Source organism: Daldinia loculata (genome assembly GCF_022478755.1).
Source record: "Daldinia loculata strain CBS 113971 unplaced genomic scaffold F4817scaffold_10, whole genome shotgun sequence".
Taxonomy (NCBI): Eukaryota; Fungi; Ascomycota; class Sordariomycetes; order Xylariales; family Hypoxylaceae; genus Daldinia; species Daldinia loculata.
Genome location: NW_026054864.1, coordinates 100,890 through 120,887, shown reverse-complemented (window position 1 = coordinate 120,887; position 19,998 = coordinate 100,890). Strand labels below are relative to the sequence as shown.

The window sequence follows — 19,998 nt, the reverse complement described above, 5'->3', positions numbered from 1 at the left end:
GAACTCCACAGCTTGGCAGATCAGATAAGATAGGAGGGATCCGCACGTGGGGTAAAGATTAAATGTTGTACATGTTGTACATGTTGTTGTACATGTTGTACTTCGTACATGCACCTCCTCTTTCTTGTCACACCCCCTCGTCCAATCCTTAGGTACCGTACCTAGTTTTATAGGCAACATAGCTGCATGATTATTGGCTAGTCTAACTAGATTCGCCCCTTGATGGGAAGACATCGTCGTCTTTGTCCTACCTGTTATCTCTAGATCCCGGGCCCTCTAGTCGGTACATGCAAGCCCGGTGAACCTGGTAGGATAAGCAGTAAATGTAATTTTATTCGGGAGGTGACATATATCTTATATCTACATCCGCAATGGCTGAAATATTTGCATCGTGCTATATTGTATATTACTTAGCAAGGTCCCTTTTGAAACTCCCTTGCCTAAGCTATATCCCTATCCTAATTTATATCATTCCGGTCTAAAGCTCAGTATAGCGATGGGCGCTGGCTTAAGATCTCGTTTCGAAGGGGTTAAGGACAAGATTCGTTTGCATGGTGATGAGAGTCAACATGAACAAACTGATCAATGGAGCAATCGTGACTTAATCCCTTTGCCCCCGAGCCGAAGAACTTGGGGTAAGTTTGACCTATCATTCTATCTTGAGACTTGTCCTAGATCTTTGTTTGCTCACATTGCGATTAGGCTGGTTTCATTATTACGGTTTCTGGACATTGTCATCGCTGAACATCGTCAACTGGCAGACCCCAAGTAGCTTCTTGAGTAAGCCTTATAATTGATCATTCTAGTCTTCCGTCTTCCGTTCTCTGACGGTCAATGCAGCTCAGGGGTTATCCGTTCCCCAAGCCATGCTGATAATAGTCGTCGGCCGTTTGCTAATATCCGCCTTTGCAACTCTGATTGCCGTATGTTACACTGAAAATTCCCCTTTTCTCCTTCGGTCTGCCTCGAGGGCCAATATTTTCTTATCAAGCCGACGAACGAATTATTACTCCTGAGATATACCTAAGCCTCCTAAGCCTTATACATTATTTACTCGATGAAGTAAGTAATTGTTAATCATTATTCCTACAGTGGTGCGGTCTACAGTGGCATATCGGCTTTACGGTCCAGAACCGCTTTACGTGGGGGATGCGAGCGAGCTATATCCCCTTATTGCAGCGGATTTTGCTTAATTTTATCTGGAACGCCGTGCAGTGTTGGAACGGCGGACGACTGGCTGCTGTCTGTTTGACAGCTATTTCCCCGTCTTTTGCCAACATGCGAAATTTTCTGCCTGAGAGCCTACCAGCTACTAGCGATCAGTTTGTCGGCTTTATTGTCTTCTGGGTCTTGTCGACACCGCTGTTATGGATTCCGCCGGAAAAGTTCAAGATTCCTTTCTTGTTTACGTCTATTTATAGCGCTCTGGGTATGCTTGCTATGATGATATGGGCATTGTCAACTGCGAAAGGTGTTGGTTCTCTCTTCAATACTGGTGTAGCGCTTCCAGAGGGTTCGTGGAGCGTCTCCTGGCTTTTAATGGCTGGTATCAACCAAACGATTGGGGGCGTCGCAGCGGGTATCACCAACGGATCTGACTTCTCCCGGTATGCACGAAGCTGGAAAGGTTACGTGACTGGAACAATTACGTCGGGATGGATAACTGGTGTGCTCGTATGCCTCGTTGGTCTAGTGACTACTAGTGCAGCTCAGAAGATCTATGGTGAGGTGTATTGGAACCCGCCAGACCTCCTGATGATGATGATGGACAATGGGAACGGGTCTTCAGCGTCTCGGGCCGGCGTATTCTTCCTCGCATTCGGGTTTGGGTTAACTAGCATGTTTGAGAACATTTGCGGTAATGCGGTATCCGGTGGCATTGATCTAGCCGGGTTATGGCCACGCTACATCGACATACGAAGAGGTGCTATCATCACTTTCATTGCCGCTTGGATTGTCCAACCCTGGCAACTCGTGAATAGGGCCGTCACATTCATCCAGGTCTTAAGTTCATTTTCTGTTTTCTTGTCGCCTATGATCGGTTTAATGGCAGTCGACTTTTTCTTTTTACGTGGACGTAAAATCCGGTTGTCGCATTTATACTCCGGGAACAGCTCATCATACTGGTACTGGAATGGTGTTAATTGGCGAGCGATCATAGCATGGATCTGTGGCTGGGCCCCAACCATCGGCGGCTTGATCACCACTGTCAAGCAGGATGCCGATGCGCCTAAAGCTCTAAGCGAATTATACTTCATGGCATTCTTCATAGGTGAGTGTAGTCGGCGTATAACGAGAGTATCGCCCCAAGTTCTAACATTTTACTTCTACTCAGGGTTTTTTACGAGCGCGATAATTTTCTTTGGTCTTAATAAGCTGTTCCCCGTCGAGGGGATGGGCGAGTACGACGAAGTTGATATTTATGGAACCTTCACTGTCAAAGAAGCAGCGAAATTAGGAGTTGTTCATGCGGAGTTCCAAATCGACGCTTTAGAAAGCGGCGATCATTCTCTAGCCCAAGAAATCTTCGAGAAGAAGGACTAATAGATAATTCAATGTAGAGTTAGAGGTCCATTCAAAATCTCGAGGAATGAACACAGCCCTGATTGAGCTGAAATTCCGCAGTCATGCTGAGCTATCTAATATTCAAGGGGCCGAAGTATAGATAAGATGTATCCTAGGACTTTGTGTGTCGAGTAATGTCCGCCATACTGCATCTTGCTTTGACTTGTTAAGGGAAAATAACGAAAGGGGCTCACCGAAAGAAGAACCGCCGGCCTCATAAGGACCCCAGAGGTATCCGAAAAAAGCTTCCCCTTTTCAACAACATTACCACAAGCTCTGTCTAAATGTGATCGAGAGCCAGTGATAAGTCAGCTAAGCTAAGAATATATATAGTTAGCAATATAACTATTGCTTGGATTCTAGATGAGACATACAGAGTAAAGGGTACTTTTAGTATATATAGTCGTAGGCTTCTATAATTAGGTAGGTTTAGAGTTCCTTGCGGAACAACGAAGTTGTTTCAATGACTTCTAGTTGCATCTCGTGACAACTACCATATGTGACTTCCCTTGCCTTTGACAATGCCGTATGTATTAGGAATTAGTAGTAATGTCAAGCGGTGTTGCCTAGCGTTGATGAGGCCCTCTTGTTTAAGAATTTGATCTTGAATCGTTCTGTTATTTGTGGAGGCCTTGCTACCAGCTGAAAGGCGAGTATATGCGTTCGACATCGTGATATTCTAGATTTGTAGTTAAATAAGAGGTAAAGTAGAAGTGAGAGATATGACGAGTTAATACTACTATAGTTGGGGGCTGTTTGAGGGGGTTGATATATCGTACGCAGTCGTGAGACTGACGTGTTTCTCGTCATTGGTTGTGATTTGAGTACCTGAATCTGATGTGGCCGCCTGAAAGATATAAGAATTTATTGACTCGTGGTTGCTATGGGGATCATGAGGTTATCTGGTCTGTTGCCTGGCAGACCAGACAACCTCCTGATTCGGTTCCTTAGGTACCTAGGTAGGTACCTAAGTCAGGCCCTTCATGTAGCATAAGTAGGAGCCTTGCAGCATGTTGCGAGGATATTCTGGTTCTCTAGGACATCATCATCAACAATCCCGCCTCCTGATTTCAGCCTCGTGATAGTTTTATACATACCTACCTAGGTACTTAATTCATCATGGCTTCTCAATCCCAATCTAACTCCCATGCAACCCCATCGACCGAAATGGCGCGCCCTGCTATGCCCGCAATGCAGGATTGCATTCTGCTTATGAGCATCATCTACGGACTACGCGACGATATCCGAAACATGGAGGCGCGCTTAAATACCCGTCTCGAACAGCTAGAGAATCACCTTGCTGCTGTTCACACTCATATCGATGAATGCCGCAATCAGCTGAAGGTTGATATCCATGAATCGAGCGTGATAACTGCTACTTGTATCTCAGGCGAGTAAGTACCAATAGTAGCTTGTAATGGATTCAACTATTCTCCTTGATAACTAACTTATTTATTGCAGTGATGATGTTGAGTTTATTTCCCAGCGAATCAAAGATTTGGCTGTCGAACTGGTAGAACTTCCGAAGCACAAATAGTAAGACAAGATGCCATGATTGATAATCACTATACTTATATTTGGTAGATTCTCCTCGTTGCGTGCCGGAAGTTGCGGAGGAATACTTAGCTTAAGGAATGTTGCGTTGGTACATTCTACTACTCAGATTAGGTAGCTGAGAATATCACGACCACGCCTCCTGACCATCATCTAGTTGGTGTCTTCGCAAGGTCTTTAGCTGTAAAACTTGTGACGTGCTTGTAGGTACCGCTGGTGTGTCTCCTCTCCGTGACCCTATCTTACTTCTGAATGCCTGACAGTTGATGGAATGTCGGGATAGAGCCATTGCGCGGCTACCAAGAATGCTTCACTAAGAGCATGTGTGCGTGTGAAGTCAAATTAAGCATTTTGCTCCGAGTTTATGGAAACTTTAGGAGGTAGTTATATTAGCAAAGCTCGTTGTCAATGTCACGTTGCGTCTCCATTCGTATCGATATCCATTAAAGGGGGATAATGCTCACTCAGTCTCTGGAAGGAAGCAATTGCATAAGATCATAGCGTGAAATTCATTTCGGTTCTCGATTAATAATTAATAACATATTATACACTACTTCGTATGCGCATGGAATAGTGACGATAATGACGGTGCCTAGAAGATAGATGTTAGCCATTAAAAAGAAGCTAAAGGGAGATCCGGCAGTGTTTTAGTGATGCCGGGCGGCAGATGAGATGCTAAAAACAGCGTCGTACCTGTCCCCTAGACAGCCTCATTAGCTGCCGGCCAAGCGCCTTTTAGCGCATGTCCCCAGCATACCACGTACTAAGAAACCTTACAAGCGCATTAGGTAATAAAAACTCCTAACAGAACCTCATTTGCTGCTAGACACCTGACATGACGTCGACGAGACGTGATACGATAGAAAGTACGTACCTACAGACCTGTACCTATATCGAGCTCCTGACGGCATACGAACAGACCAGCGATGCGGCCGGCCGGCCGTTAGGTTAGGTATGTAGTCTTCAGCCCTTTGTGAGCCCGAACTTGAATAAAGCAACTCACATCAGCTCTAAACCAACCGAATGACCCGGCATTGCGGCACACGCAAAGGTTAGGTACCAACTTATTATTATGCACCTACATAGGTATCTATATTTAAGTACGTGCAACAGAACATCTCGTAGGTATGTACGAAGTACAACCAACTCGATAGGCCACATGGTTACCCTAGGTACGCGCATAAAAGTAAGGGACCCTTCCCGCCGGGTTTGGTTTGGTTTGGTTTGGTTTGGTTATATTTTACGAGGCGGTGGAGGAACCGAACTGAACGAACGAGCTAGGTTAGGACCGCGAGCTGCGCTGCGCTAAACAGGGCGGAGCTGAAGTCCCTCCTGGCGAATACCGCATCTTCGCTGCTCGGGCCCAGCTAATTCGTGTCGATCACTTCGTATTGATAGCTTTTTTTCCGAGCAGGAACCCCGAGTGGGCGGCTTATCCGCAAACAACGTGCTGGATATGTGACGAGTGATGCCATTCTTTTTGCAAAGGGGGCGAGGGGTTGCTGTGATATATATATAAAGATGATGGTTGCCCGGCTGGTTGGGTAGGTATTTTGGTTTCCCAAGTAACAAGATAATTAAGTTCATCTGTACAAAGTCTTCGTCTCTACAACTTACAAAGTCAAGCCGTCATAATTCCTACATCATCCTCTGCCTTTTCACCTAAACAACAAACCAACCAACCCCATCATCCAAAATGGTTTCCATCAAGTCCCTCCTCGCCACCGCCCTCGCGGCCCTCCCCCTCTCATCCGCCTACATCACCAACATCGCGGCTCCCGCCTCGGCCAAAGCCGGCTCGACCGTCTCCGTGACGCTCACGGCCGCCATCTACATCCAGAACTGGGATGACTTCGGCATCGTGTGGGGTCTAGCGCCCGAGGCCTGGGACTGCGGCGAGATCGTCTGCATCGGCCGGCGCGTTGCCTACACCTCGCTGTTCCCCGACAACCAGCCCCAGCCCGGCCAGTTCACCATCGACGTCCCCATCCCGGACTCCTTCACCGCTGGTGACTACAAGCTCGTTGCTGCGATCCCGTATCTCGTCGGCGTAAGTACTCCTTTGTTCTCTTTTGGAGAATGGTGATTATTCTGTAGTTCATACAAAGACTAACACATTACACAGGCTTCTGGCATGACCCAGATCCAGAGCCACAGTGCCAACATCACTATTGAGGCCGCGTAAGGCGGTGATACCTACCTAAGCTGCTTAGGAGTTGGGTGTTGGCATATCTTCTTACCGTATGCATGGAAAGTTCTCGGAAAGCTAGACGATCATGACGATTCTGCAAGGAATCAGCTACGAAAATTGCATAGCATGCGCACGTACATGCACAGGCGTTGAGAGTACATACAGAAACGATTGTAATTTGGGTTTGCATTGCATTGCATTTTAGCCATAGCATGAATTTATCATTTTACGGATGACCCTTTCAAAAGTTCTGTCCATAGGAAGACCCCTGTCAGGCCCGATATGCACTGACCATGTTTGGCGGCAGCTGCCTACCTATTTAAGGGCTGTATTATATTTTACCGTATTATTTTAAACCAATATCTCTCCTTTCCAAAGCATTTTTATAATTATTTAAATTTATATTTATATAAATAACTAATATAAAACTATATAACTTTTTCTCTCCACTTTTAATCCTACATCTTTATTGGGATATAACTTAAAGTATAAAAGCGATGTTTTGTATATACATTCATCTTTAGGCCGCCAGGTGTCAGCCAATCATGGTCAGTGCGCGTCGGCCCTGACAGGGGCGCCCTATGGACAAAACTTTTGAAAGGGTCATCCGTAAACATTGATGCGAACACGTACGTAGTGGTCCTTGTGATCCTAGTAGTAATCTTGTTTGTGTATATAATTTATGCAAATACACAACCTGAACACCTTCGCTATGCATGATTATTATAAAAAAACCCACCCCGGAAACAGGCCAGTTCTTCATCCCTTCATGTATTATGAAGTTATCATGAGATGCTGTTGCTATCCCGCTATCCCGCTATCCTTAGTCGCTCCATTGTAAATCATCTATTTTGCCTTGAAGCTAACTTGACTACAGCCCATTTCAACACCCTCATCCCCTATCATCATAACCTCGTGATGGAATCTAGTTCGTAGCCATGGTGTCGTGATTATGCTCACCCAACATACCAGTCCACCCCAGGAGGGGGTACCAGACGGTACCTGAAAGCATTGAAGACCTCTCGGATAAGCTTGCGAGGAGGCATGGTTTTTATAAGCTTGGTGACGGAGGGTGGTGTATTTTCTCCCCACTAGAGGCCGAGCATGTGTCGGACGCCGTCTCGCACCTTCTTCTCATACTCCGCGCGGCTCTCCCGCCACATCTTAGCCGCCTCGACGTTGGCCGGGCTCTCGTCGTTGGGCTCTGCTAGCATACTCATGACGGATATCAGGATTTTCTCGACCGACTGGATCGGACTCCACCTCTCCGACGCGTGCTCATAGTGGTTTGGGTCGTCTCCGGGCGGGTGCAGGATAGAGATGCAGACTAGGCCGCTCGGGTAGACTGTTGTTCAATCAATGTTAGAGATGATTTGGTCAGATCTATGTAGGAAGGGTTAGACAAACTATTGGGGTGGAAGATCTCGCCCAGAAAGGTCATCTTAGGAGGCGCTAATGGGTAATCTTTGGGGAACCTGAGTTCGGCAGGGAAAACGCCACCTTCGAAGGGCGTTCCTTCGGGGCCTTGGATCAGGGCCTCCCAATGAAGCATATCTTCCTCATTAACTGGACCGGCCGTAATACCATCAGGAGGGTTGTTAGTCAGCATCTTATACTCTTGGAGGAGCCGGCGGTGGGCTGTCGATTGAGCCATCTTTGCGATATCTCTACGGTTTTTGCGTTTTTGTATGTTGAAGTCTAATAAGTCTAGGTCTAAGTCTAGGTCTGGGACCACTCCTTGTTTTATGAATGTATCGCAAGGTAGAGATAACCAAGGCGCGAATGAATAAAACTTGAGTTCGTAAGGTCGTGAATATGTATGTGGCTGTTGTTTTAGTAGGGAAAGAATAAATGTAGTAGTAGATTAGTGAAATAGTGGAATAAATGTCAGTCAACGCAGATCATTGGCGGGGTTTAACTTGAGGAAGGGCAGGGACTCGCCTTCTGTAGTACCTTCTAGTACAACTGTACAACTGTACAATTAAATCCCGGTCGACCTCATGTCAGGATGGTTACACTAGATAAACTAGATAAGCCGAAGTTATTCCGATAGAAGCCGCGCCTTTTGGAGCTTGGTGGGAGCTTCAAACCTGAGCTTCAAACCTGAGCTTAAATTGTAAAAAGTTGCAGAACTTTGCGCCCGCTTTCAAGGATTCGAGGCAGCATGCCTCCTCGATTTGGTCTACAGCCTATTGGGCGCAAAGGTTCTCTTTATTTAAAGACTCAGAGCACTGAGAGGAATTCGGTATGTTTCTTTTGCTCATTATCGAGTCGACCTAGCGCAAATTCCGGTCGTCGTTCGAGACGAAAGTCGCCTAATCTTCGCCGGTTCGCCTCGACGGCTTCTTCTAGTTCCAATCGCGTGGTCGCCAATCCCCGCAAGGAATTAGAGGATATTCTTGTTGAGCTTGAGAAGCACGCTGCCAACTATGTCAACCTTCCCCGCCTGCAGTTGGCCATCAGTGGTCTGCGGCAACAACCGGGCAATGAATCCATAAGGGTAGCTGTGCTGGGTCTAACAAATGGGACCGAGTCTAGTCAGACTGCAAAGCAAGTGCTGAAACTCTTACTTGCTGACCCGCTGAAGTCCGAGGAAGAATGGGAGAAAGAAGTCGATAAACACAATTTAACACAGCCCATGATCATTCGAGTTGGGGAAGATATACCCCAACAGTTTGGATCTATTTCAGTCTCTACGAAGGATAGCTTGCTACATGAGATCCATGTCTCGTCTGCAACACTCAATGGCCACAATCTAGAGTTATTGCTTATGGAGGTGAATCCATCCATATCTGCACAAGAAAAAGGAGCTCTTGGAGGGTTTGAAGACTCGGCGCTTGTTCCTTCAGTCGAGATTCCCACTTCTAGTACGGGGAGACATACTCCTCTAACGACACCAGTGCACAAAGCCCTAGTTGTGGCAGATGGAATTCTAGGTCTCGCGTCGATAGTGTCGATGCCTACACGAGGAAGTAAAAATGTGGTCACTACTGCGGTGAATTTACCCGAATATAAACCAGCGGATCACTCTTCCTTACCGTTTACTCTTATCGATGTTGGAACTGCAAGTATCGGATTGGGTCTGGTTCGCAAGAATCTTAACAATGCCATCGAGTTTGAACATCTTTGGTTCCAAAGCAATATTCCGAAGTTGGTCGAGTGGTTAAAGGCGGACATCATGTCTTCTTCTGACGGCACGACTAAACCACCCGTGAAGGAGCTCATAAGCTCACTACTCAGGAATACGTCCGCAAGTATAGAGCGAGAACAAGCCCGTCGGATCGGTTCGTCATTATCTTCAACGCCCTCACCCACACCCTCGACAGTGTTACAAAATAACCTTGAAGATTGGGCAGAAAACGCGCACACTGAACTACAAGAACAACTTGATTTAGCATTCTCCAGCAAGCGATGGCGCAAGTTGGGGTGGTGGAAACTATTCTGGCGCGTGGATGACGTGGGGATGCTCACGAACGATATCCTCAACCAAAGGTTCTTACTGGGATCAGAGAGGAATGCCATCTTTCTTGCTGGAAGAATGAAAGAAGCGGGTATTGCTTTGGGACCTTTCCCAGATCCATCATATACCGAGGAAAATGGTGCCGAGTCTAATCAGTTGGATGCTAAGACGGCTACACCAGCAATAGCCCCTTGGCCAGTAAATATCCCTGCCACGCGCCGTTACCTTCAAACAGAAACTATCCCCGCCTTACAAGCACTCGCGCAAAATCTCACGCTGCAAACTCTTAGTACGTCGGGGCTCACGACTGCACTTGGCCTGCTTATTTACTTCAGTACCTTGACAACAACGCTCTACGAAGCCGGCGCGGTTGCCGCATTGGGTATTGCATGGAGCTTGAGGCGTATGCAGAAGCAATGGGAAACAGCGCGGAAGTTCTGGGAAGGTGAAGTAAGAGAAGAAGGCCGCAAAGCGGTCCGAGGTGTTGAAGGTGTGATCGGCGATGCTCTGAAGCAAGACCCGACTCCTAAAGTTAGGGCGGATGGCCAAGAGGAGTTGGCTAAAGCTAAAGGGCTAGTAGAGCGGGCTCAAGAGATGTTGAGCAAGCTGAAGTGAGATATTCATCCGCTGTAAAAACATGTACATTTGATTATGATACCAATAGACACAACACGACACGCCCTCGCGTCTGTGCGGCCAGTAACAAGTCCCGCGTGTCTGTCCTCTGAAATCACTTGTAAACCTGGCATCGCCGGATCCGTAGGAGAGAGTCGCACGATACGAAATCGTCTAGCAAAGCTGTGCCTAAGGGCCAGAGTGAGTGAGTAAGCTTGTTAGGATTATATTTCGTAGGTATAATATATATGATGGTATCCGCGCTATCCTCATCCCAAAGAAATTAATAATAAAGTAACCTGGGTTAAATATGTCATAAATCCACCAACACGGTACCAAATTCAATCCCTCCAGGCTCCAGCAGGTAAATTTTCCTCTTCCACCACAATACATCACCACTCGCCGCCACCCCAATCACCACCCGAATAATCCGCCGTGCTCGTCTCCATATAACTCGCGCTAGCATCCATGCTGAAATTCTCCTCCGTCGTCGTCATCATAGACGTCTCGTCGCCCATATACGCCGTCTGGCTCATATCCATGTTCATGTTGACATTTACGTCTACGACGGCGGTCGCATCGATGTACGTCGCGTTCGCGTCCATGTATGCTGCGTCTGTGTACGATGCATCTGCATATGCTGTTGTGTCTGCGTACGCCGTCATATCTGCGTTCATATCCATGTTCATGTTCATGTTCATGTTTGAAGAGTCCATGTATGTTGCTTCTGCGAACGCGGTTGCTTCCGTGTTGGCATTGCTATTCGTTGTGTCCATATACGCTGTGTCTGTAAATGCAGTCGTTTCTGTGTTCATCATGTCCATGTTTGTTGTGTTCTCCATCTGTGAATTATCCGTGTAGTTCATATTCATCTGGTTCGTGTCTGGTATTTGCGTGTTATCCGTGTAGTTCGTGTTCGTCTGCGTTGATTCGGCCATTGCGGTGTTCTCGATGTTGTTGATTGTCGTGTTATTAATAATAGTGGTTTCCGGCTGGGGCGCGTAATACGACTCCGAAGTCGAGTAAGACTCAGCAGGAGCTGGTTCGGAATATGTTTGGCGGTCTTCGTTAGTGTACCCGTTGTTTTGCTGTTCATCATGATTTGTATAGTTTTGCTCGGCGTGAGTCTGCTGATGGGCTTCGCCCTGTGCTTCTTGATGTTGTCCAGAGTAAGACTCATGGTTTTGCTCTGACTGGTTCGTATATTGTTGCTCGGAGTAGCCTCCATGGTACTGTTCAGACTGTTCTGCATGGTGCTGTTCGGATTGTCCCCCATGTTGTTGCTCAGAATAAGTTTCGTGCTGCGGCTCGGAATGTTGAGTATGATACTGCTCGGGATTTGCAGCTTGATGCTGCTGAGCTGTAGAAGCCGGTGTATCAGTTTTATTTCCAGCTAAAGCAGTAAGAGCACCTCCGATTGTGGCGCCTATGGCTGCGTAAGGATCTGCAACTCCTTGCCCTTGATATCCGGGCTGACCAGGGGGCATTTGGTAGGCGGTCTGATTAGGGCGGACTTGGTAGAGAGGCTGACCGGGAGGCCCCTGGAATACTGATTGCCCAAAGGCGGCAGATTGTTGCATCTGTTGTTGTAGTCGCTGTTGTAGTTGCTGCTGTTGTAATTGCTGCTGCTGCTGCTGCTGTTGCTGCTGCTGTTGCTGCTGCTGTTGCTGCTGCTGTTGCTGTTGCTGTTGCATCTGAGATAACGGCGGTCGTCCGACTGGAGGCCGCGAGATCTGATAAGGGGCTTGTTGGTTTACCATATTTGGTTGTGCTGCATTATAATTCACTGGAGTTCCTGTCATCCCTGGGCTCTGTGCTATAGGGGGCCGCCCTGGCGTCTGAACACCGGCAGGTTGTAAGCCCTGCTGTAACTGAGGTCGGTTCATGGCCTGCACCTGTGGGGATGTAATACCTCCACCTTGAAGCATCTGTGTCTGTGGTGGCGTAGTATAAGCATGCTGTAGACCTGGTGGCCGTTGTTGCTGGCTGCCTTGAAGTTGCCCTTGCAGTTGCCCCTGAAATTGGCCTTGCATACTATTATATATATTATTTCCCAAAGAAGCCCCAGCTAACCCGTTCATTCCCATCGACTCAGCAATAACTGCGCCCCCTATCGCTGCCGATGACTGTTTTAAAGCAGGATTCTGCCAGGTCTTTTTGGCCCATTTCTTCATTTTCTTGCCTGCATCAGACAGTGCAGCGGCTGCCTGAGTCGAGGTGAAAGGTTTATTCTGCCCGGGTATTTGTGGGAAATTAGAATTAAGCCCAGGGGGTTGGATTACTTGTTGCTGTCCCTGTACCATCGACTGACCGGCGAATTGTTGCGTAGTTGGGGATTGGATCCCATGAGATATCTGCGACTGAGTGGTAGCGCCATATGTTGTGCCAGCAGCTACTTGCCCATTTTGTCCACTGGATGCTTGATTAATATTACCCATGCTTTGTTGCATATAGGTTGGAAGATTTTGTCCATTTACGGGTGATTGTTGCTGACCCGGTGCCCCCTGTATAGTCGGTCGAGGTTGTCCATGCTGTGCTGTTAATTGAGTCGGCTGCCCAGGCATTGTGCTTCCGGAAAGTTGTACATGATTTCCATTTATGAGTTGCTGCTGAGGCGGTCTCTGCACTGCTGCTTGTACCATCTGTTGACTTCCCGGTTGTTGCTGTGTAGGCTTCACTAATGTCGTCTGTCCCTGCATATGTTGAACTTGTGCTGTAGTAGTAGGCATTGACTGATTCTGTACGAGAATATGGGGCGATCCTACTTGGGAAGGCAATGGCTTTACCTGCCCCGGAAGCATGGGAAATGGTTTTGAACCACCGGTGATAGGAGGACTGGGTAATTGAGTGATATGTTGATTCGCTTGAATTTGAGATGTTTGCGCCGCCGTCGGCCGTATAACATGAGGAGAATTCTGATGAGTAGTCATATTCGGCGGTCGGTTTTGACCTACAATATTCTGTGCAGTACCATATGTATGTGACGACGCGGAGGACGGCGGTCGATGGAGAGAGGCAATTGAAGGAGCCGGTGAAGAAACCTGACTTTGTAATGGAGAGACAGGTTGGGCTATAGGAGATGGAGACTGTGGTTTGTGTTGTCCTATATTTATTCCCGCCGGCATATTCTGGCCTGGTTGTTGGTTACTTTGGGGCCTTGGACTAGGGGAAGAATTTGATGGTGGTCTCTGTTGATTAAATGCGATGGCTTGTGGAGTCATTGGTTGACTCGAAATGTTAGCTGAAAAACTACCAGAGGCCTGAATTGTAGTTGGTACACCATGGTTAGGTCTTTGAACGGGCGCCTGAGAATTATATGGATTATTTATAACTGGTTGACCTTGTGAGGGTGTACTACCTAAAGTAACATGTACTATCGACGAGCTCTGCGAAACTTGAGGAGAGTGTTGTGGTGAGCCCGATATTGATGGCTTCTGGTAATTATGCGCTTGGGTAGGCTGTCCAGGTGGCTTCCCGGAATATACTTGAGGTACCGTGGAATGAGGCCGGGCCTGTGGTACAGAACCAGGTCTAGGGGGTCCTATAGATGATTGAAGTCCTTGTTGAGACGCAGGATGAGGTCGTATTGGAATATTAGTTGAACCCATCATAGGGGTTCCAGAAGTAGGGCTGGCATTTCCGGTGCTCTGTGAAACTAAAGGTATTCTCTGTGGTTTATTCTGGAAGACAGGAGAGCTAGTCATTGATCCTTGGGCGCTCGTATTCGAAATCCCGTCTGGACTTGCTGGTTTCTGAGGTCTAGATAGGGAAAGCGGAGCAACTACAGGAAGTGGCTCATTCATGATAGGATGGAAAGTTTCTGTAGGCTGATGAGGCTTCTGGGAAGATGCACCTTGGCCGCTAGAGTCAGGCATGGCTGTGACAGGGTCGTAAGGTTTGTTTTGTTCGGCTATAGATTCTGTCGCTGTTGGTATTTCCTGAAAGACATATATTCCAGGCCCCCCTATTTTTGGCAGTGATGGTATATGAGACGATAGCTGATTTGGTAAGGTGTTGACCCGATGAGTACCTGGACGAGTGATGTCTGCGTGCGTCTGTAGCGGGTGTTGGTCCCCCGAAGTGCCATTCAAGTCATGAGCAGGCCTGAGTACTGATGGGATACGAGCTAGACCAGAACCACCAATAGAAACACCCGAACCATAAGAGATACTCTCATGTCTCGCGCCAGATCCTGGCAAAGCTGGGATGCTGGGACGCGTAGGCTGCGGTCGAGAATTATCTTGTGTTACTTTCGTTAGAGGCACAGCGGGTTGGAGGGCGGTTGGAATAGGTGAAGTTTCAACTTCTGGGGGAGGTGTGGATACTATTGCCGATGTCCTAGGATCTGACGGTTGTCTCAATATACCGGGGGAGTTATGAGTCTCTCCCGAGGATTCAACAGGCCTTGAAACCGAATGCCGCTTCTGGTTGATAGGGCCAAGCTCTGTGTTTTGAGACTGAAGAACTGATATACTCGATAACGTCGTAGAGTTTCTATATGAGTTCTTCAGTCCCTCATTGGCGATTCCATGTGTAGGTTTCCATGTTTCATATTCATTCTGCTCTACCCTAGCCGCCGGTGGCCGTTGAGAAGCCATGGCTTTCTGTTCCACCTGAGGGGTTTCCGCTTGCACGCCATCCATGGGCTTCACAGTCGTTTTTAGCGGAGGATAGGCAAACGAAGCCGAAACTAGCGGGTACTCTTCGACAGGTTCCATAGTCTCTCGAATTTGAGGCTGTATCGGTGCTTTCTCTTCCACTGGACTCCTCTCCGTCGGCAATTCTGCAACACCATTCTGGTGAATATTGGTTTGTAAGGGCGTTTGGGCAATCTGTGTTGCATCCATTTCGATGGGAGCTAACTCCTCTGCGCATTTTACTGTGTCGCTGCTAGCAAGCTCGGAAACGAATCCTACAGGTGACCATCTTTGCGGCGATTCAAGTTCTGCTAGTAGTAGCTTGCTCTTATTGTTCACTAGCGATGCTGATCCTGTGGTCGTATCGGTTGTGACACTACTCTCATTACCGACTGGGCTTACATCGTTAAGCCCAAAGTACATAAAGTTGTCTGGGTCAAAATAGCCCGTAGCCCCCATTTCATCTTTTCCATTATCCAGCGCCGTCTTTCCGTCGTTTCTGGTTACATTGGGAGCGCCTTTCTGAGTAACTTTATATTCGTCAACGAGTCTATTTCCTGGAGTAAAGTCGAGTGGCCCAAAACCGATGCCTACTAATTCGGGAAACTCGTCGCCTGGCCGCGGGAAATGGTATTGTGTAAGCCCAGTGGTTTTAAAGCGGTAGAGCCACCGACAACCGTCGTAATCGGACTCCCATCCTTCGGGAAGATGTGCCATCGTCAAGATTTGCGAGCCTAGGACAAAGACTACCCTCTGGGAGGGGTAAAGAGGGACAAATGTATACGAGATGTGGCTGGATCGTCGTCTGGATGGTAGAAGGGTTCGAAACACGCAAAATAAAACCCAGTGCCAACTAAATCAGGCCAAGCCAGATTAGAACGATAACAATTGGCGTCTCCGTAAACGAATAGCTCGGGGAAGTAAATTCAGAACAACCTCCAGTATATGATAAGAGCGAAGGAAATCCTTCCTAGGCGAAAGTATGAAAGCCTGAGCTGACTTGTTGCCCGAAGTGGTCGAGACCAGGTCACACACGGCAAATTGCCTGGCAGGCTTCTTTCTAAGAGGGCGGGTTGCCTCTCAATCCCCACGGCCTAGCATGATGTCTAGCCATTCTGGATATTGGTCCGTCGAATGGTGGCGTATGGCGTGCAGCAGCTGAACTTCGAAACCACCATTTTCGTAGTAGTTTGCCTGTTTGCCAAGCAAACTACCAACCCCCAATCGATTCCCCGCGAGCGTTAAATCTTATAAGCAAGTCTACCAGGAGACCATATAAAGCTTCTGCTTCTGAAGAAGTCGTAATCATTGCAATATAATAGGTTAAAAGAGAATTCATACAGCAAGTCAATAATATTGAACAGGATATTCAAGATATCCACTAACGTCGGGTTCTAGATCTAGATCTACGTTAGGTACAGTAGGTAGCATCAGCATTTCAGCTCGAGCAGGGCAGGGGTCCCCCGGTCAGCCATTCAAAGCTTAGGACAAACGCGCTCACATACTTCAGACGAATGCTCAACTTAGCTCCAAGTCATTGTTACAAATAGATTCTAGATTCTCGTGTAGTGATGGTAAGCAAAATTTTGACAAATTACGAATTACCTTCACGGAAACATTAGGTATACCTAATCGACGTTGAAGAGGCTCTATACCTAGTGCTACTCAAATAGGGGTCCTGTCTTACCCCAAATTAGCGTACAAAGTACGGAAGTCCCCTTCAAAAGTTCTGTCCATAGGTACCCAACGCCTATCAGCTTTGGCCACAGCTGTCCCTACCTTTTTCTATACACGTAACTACATACCCAAACTACATCGAGTAAATAAACTTTTTAAACGATATCATAAATATAAAAGCTTTTTTTATTATGGTATAAATTTTAAAATAATAGCCCCTATATTGGAAGTATAACAAGTAAATAAAAATGTAGCATATTTGGAAATACATTATTATTAGGGCCGACAGCTGTTGCCAAGCTTTGCCGTGTTTGTTAACAGGGGTTGACCTATGGACAAAACTTCTGAAGGGGACTTCCGTACATGGCTGCAAATTCTCCGTCTCCGAATACAAGCCATCCGAGCAATGAGAGTCATCACAAGGAAACGGTTCTTCTTTAAACTATGTCCCGAGTATAATACAATCAAGTTTAGTAAAATATACTACGCTTAGACCTAGTACAGCTATAGTCTGCTTTTATACACAATTCTCTATCCAGCCATTATCCAGCTGTTATTCAAGTTAAGAACGCTTAGATGTTGGATGAATGGCCACTATAGTAATACGAAGTCGATACTTTAGCGTAGACTCCTCCTTTTTTTTTATCATATCACAGCCACAGGTGGTGGTTCCACCTATTCTGAAGATGCTAACTAGGAGGCTGAGCTACGGTGTTTAGACTCCTGAACCCACTGGACAAGAAGTTCCGGACGAAGAGCTTTTCCCTTAAGCTTTTCAAGTAACTCATCCGGTGGACATGTCTTTATAGTATACCTAATGTCCGTCGAGCTCACGCGTATCGCGCTATCGCCAGCCGGGATAAAACGAACCCACGATATACCGTCGTACTTGTTCCAGCAGATTCGCATTCCGGTTACCATTCTAATATATTGTAGCTGTAATTCCGCGATCGATCCAGTATTAGATTCTAGGTGTAGGATATAGTTTAGCTCAAGTCGATACCAGTAAAACTCTTCGAAATCCCAACTTGCCTTCTCCTAGCATTGTAAGTGATAGTGAACTAAGAAGCCAAGGTGCCATTTCCCCGACGGCCTCCCAAGGATGTGGCCTATTTTGATAGAGAATCTGCTTCCAATTCCCGTGGCGCTCAATCCGAATCAAAGTCTCATCACCCACAAAATCTGTTTCTCTCCCAATATCACTGACAATCATGTTATCGCAGCCCCATGGGCGTTTTGAGACGTGAAATCTCCCAATGTGGTCTGGCCCGCCCAAGTAGATAAACTCGAAGGGAAAGCCGTCTGCCTTAATCGCGTGTTCAAGATTGTAACGGAAAATCTCCCACTCGTGGCGACCTTGGTCATAGACCCAGAGCCAATCGTGAGGTCCATTATCTCCTCTCCATAACCGGACCCTCTGGGCCATTGTAAACCATACGTCTTCCATAAACTCCTTCGCGTTCTCCGGCGAGTAACTGGTGCCCAGGGGGAGGACTATCGCAGCGATGACATCGATATCTTGGGAGCACGAAAAGGCGCAGTTAACCATGGATTGATGGCCGCGGTGTGGAGGGTTGAAGCATCCAGGGTATAGAATAATTCGATTCACCCGGTCCTGTTTGAGCTGCGGTCTATAATGTCCGACATCTTGATTAAATATCGGGGGTCTCTCGGAAGGGACTGTTTTGTTGCCGTAGTAGCAAGTCTCGATATACTTCCCTAAATCTGCAACAATCTTCTCTTCAGGTGAAGTTACAGGGGGAGCCTCGCTGATAATCGGTCGCTTGGGGTCTTCATTGACCTTGGGGTCTTCATTGACGATGTCTGGAGTAGTAGTACAGTTTTCCGTAGACTTGAAGGACTCTGGACTATAACTCCGGTACATATTTGTCAGCATTGCTGATCTAATTCAAGAGAGTAGACACATATTTGCTAAAGGGTCTTACTTACTGGGCCGCCATCGTTGGGGTATCTAAACAAAATAAATATCTAGACAACGAGTTTCATTGTCAATGCCGTTATCCGTATAATATTCTCTCTACAGTGTAGAAAAGTTTCGCATGCAGTCAGTGTTGATAACTACCTAGAAATTAAAATGATTGGACGTAAGTTGTCTAAGCCAAAGTGACAGCTCAGTTCTGTAGGTTTTAATTGTTATTGTTCTGCACTTGCATATTGTTGTTGTCACACAACTTCCAGGCAACACTGGCGGCTTCGCGACAGGCACTCTAAGAGCAAGAAACTTCTATCTTAGATATTTATTGCTTGCCTGGGACAAAATCCACAGCAAATATACTATGATTCACTTCAAATCGTAGGCGTAATCTTTGCATAAAACCAGAATTTGACATACTCACGAATTATACATAAGCACCATAACTGTCAGGGTATAAGTGGGTTAGGGGTAGATTCCGGGGTAGATCTACTAGGAATGGGTATATAGGAGGCGCATAGCGCCCTCATAAGAGGGTAGAAGGCAGGCGTTGATAGTTCAATCTATTTATCCTAACATTTACTCTATGTATAACTTCAATCAAGGGTACAATATCTGACAATAACTGGGCGACGGGGTGCTGCCTTGGCTAAAGCATGATTAGCACAGGTCTCGCTGATATAAAGAAAGAAAGCCCGTGAGCTTTCAACATCTGAATATCAATCTACCTATTGTTAGTAAACTCTTGGGGTCACATTGATGAAAAGGGGATTGTGAGTGCTATGAACCCAAATAAATCCAAAGAGTTACCTAACCTAAAATATCACACCGACATGATAGATAACTAAAAAAAAAAAAAAGATAGTCTACAACTGCTCTATGCTGAATTTGTAATCAAATAAAGACTTCATAACATATTTGTACAAGTCTAAATAAAAGTCTTACAGATTGTAAGTTAACTATTGTGGTGTAACCCTGCTAAAGGGTATAAAGGACTTTGTAGCACAAGGTGCTCTAACACCAACTACAGAGGACTAGCCGCCACGTAATATTGGGTAGATAGGTCTATCTAGGTCCTTAATCTTGAGTTTCTATTTCATCATGGAAGAAGAACTGTCAAGATTTTATATGAGACATCTAGAATAAAGGACATGTTCAGTATGTATAGCCACAAGCTCCCGTAGTTAGGTTAAAGTTTCTCGCAGAACAACGAAGTTGTTTCCATGCTGTTTAGTTCCACCTCGTGACAGGAACGCAGTAGAGATTTCTAAACCACGTAAACGGACCGACCAGCGCCAAGGCCGTACGTAGGTACCTAGTATATGGTATCTTTGCCAACTGAACAGCAATCCCGGGGAGATAAATC

At 46.6% G+C, this 19,998-nt stretch overlaps 7 protein-coding genes across 7 annotated transcripts; 3 read left to right on the top strand and 4 right to left on the bottom strand.

Annotated features, from left to right (window-relative positions):
- Window positions 1-231: 231 nt before the first annotated feature.
- F4817DRAFT_12441 (uracil permease) lies at window positions 232-2,887 on the top strand. Its single transcript, XM_049297676.1, has 5 exons — window positions 232-635; window positions 703-780; window positions 841-923; window positions 1,093-2,272; window positions 2,336-2,887. Exons 1-5 carry the CDS (start codon window positions 497-499, stop codon window positions 2,542-2,544), a joined length of 1,689 nt encoding a protein of 562 aa, XP_049161420.1. The 5' UTR covers window positions 232-496; the 3' UTR covers window positions 2,545-2,887.
- Window positions 2,888-5,815: 2,928 nt separating this feature from the next.
- Window positions 5,816-6,304, top strand: F4817DRAFT_313412 (uncharacterized protein; the record flags this gene model as incomplete). The annotated part of the gene is made up of 2 exons (XM_049300246.1): window positions 5,816-6,169; window positions 6,245-6,304. The coding sequence occupies 2 exons, from the start codon at window positions 5,816-5,818 to the stop codon at window positions 6,302-6,304; spliced, it is 414 nt and encodes a 137-aa protein (XP_049161419.1).
- Window positions 6,305-6,809: 505 nt separating this feature from the next.
- On the bottom strand, window positions 6,810-7,243 carry F4817DRAFT_12422 (uncharacterized protein). Its single transcript, XM_049297674.1, has one exon. It carries the CDS (start codon window positions 7,071-7,073, stop codon window positions 6,846-6,848), a length of 228 nt encoding a protein of 75 aa, XP_049161418.1. The 5' UTR covers window positions 7,074-7,243; the 3' UTR covers window positions 6,810-6,845.
- F4817DRAFT_329757 (ubiquitin-conjugating enzyme/RWD-like protein) lies at window positions 6,860-8,327 on the bottom strand. The gene is made up of 2 exons (XM_049302306.1): window positions 7,718-8,327; window positions 6,860-7,655 (listed from the first exon to the last, which is right to left on the bottom strand). Exons 1-2 carry the CDS (start codon window positions 7,962-7,964, stop codon window positions 7,402-7,404), a joined length of 501 nt encoding a protein of 166 aa, XP_049161417.1. The 5' UTR covers window positions 7,965-8,327; the 3' UTR covers window positions 6,860-7,401.
- Window positions 8,328-8,408: 81 nt separating this feature from the next.
- Window positions 8,409-10,480, top strand: F4817DRAFT_12382 (uncharacterized protein). The gene has a single exon (XM_049297667.1). The coding sequence runs from the start codon at window positions 8,475-8,477 to the stop codon at window positions 10,383-10,385; it is 1,911 nt and encodes a 636-aa protein (XP_049161416.1). The 5' UTR covers window positions 8,409-8,474; the 3' UTR covers window positions 10,386-10,480.
- A 1-nt stretch (window position 10,481) lies between these two features.
- On the bottom strand, window positions 10,482-16,100 carry F4817DRAFT_12405 (uncharacterized protein). Its single transcript, XM_049297670.1, has one exon. It carries the CDS (start codon window positions 15,737-15,739, stop codon window positions 10,778-10,780), a length of 4,962 nt encoding a protein of 1,653 aa, XP_049161415.1. The 5' UTR covers window positions 15,740-16,100; the 3' UTR covers window positions 10,482-10,777.
- Window positions 16,101-17,278: 1,178 nt separating this feature from the next.
- On the bottom strand, window positions 17,279-18,631 carry F4817DRAFT_329753 (uncharacterized protein). Its single transcript, XM_049302305.1, has one exon. The coding sequence runs from the start codon at window positions 18,594-18,596 to the stop codon at window positions 17,691-17,693; it is 906 nt and encodes a 301-aa protein (XP_049161414.1). The 5' UTR covers window positions 18,597-18,631; the 3' UTR covers window positions 17,279-17,690.
- Between the last annotated feature and the right edge of the window lie 1,367 nt (window positions 18,632-19,998).

Bases quoted from the DNA above. Each gene is read 5' to 3' on its own strand.
- F4817DRAFT_329753 (XM_049302305.1), bottom strand. From the start codon at position 18,596: ATGCTGACAAATATGTACCGGAGTTATAGTCCAGAGTCCTTCAAGTCT.
- F4817DRAFT_329757 (XM_049302306.1), bottom strand. From the start codon at position 7,964: ATGGCTCAATCGACAGCCCACCGCCGGCTCCTCCAAGAGTATAAGATG. The intron at 7,656-7,717 runs GTTTGTCTAACC...ATTGAACAACAG, and splicing joins CGAGATCTTCCACCCCAATA to TCTACCCGAGCGGCCTAGTC.
- F4817DRAFT_12422 (XM_049297674.1), bottom strand. From the start codon at position 7,073: ATGAAGAACTGGCCTGTTTCCGGGGTGGGTTTTTTTATAATAATCATG.
- F4817DRAFT_12382 (XM_049297667.1), top strand. From the start codon at position 8,475: ATGCCTCCTCGATTTGGTCTACAGCCTATTGGGCGCAAAGGTTCTCTT.
- F4817DRAFT_12441 (XM_049297676.1), top strand. From the start codon at position 497: ATGGGCGCTGGCTTAAGATCTCGTTTCGAAGGGGTTAAGGACAAGATT. The intron at 781-840 runs GTAAGCCTTATA...CGGTCAATGCAG, and splicing joins GACCCCAAGTAGCTTCTTGA to CTCAGGGGTTATCCGTTCCC. The intron at 924-1,092 runs GTATGTTACACT...TTATTCCTACAG, and splicing joins CCTTTGCAACTCTGATTGCC to TGGTGCGGTCTACAGTGGCA.
- F4817DRAFT_12405 (XM_049297670.1), bottom strand. From the start codon at position 15,739: ATGGCACATCTTCCCGAAGGATGGGAGTCCGATTACGACGGTTGTCGG.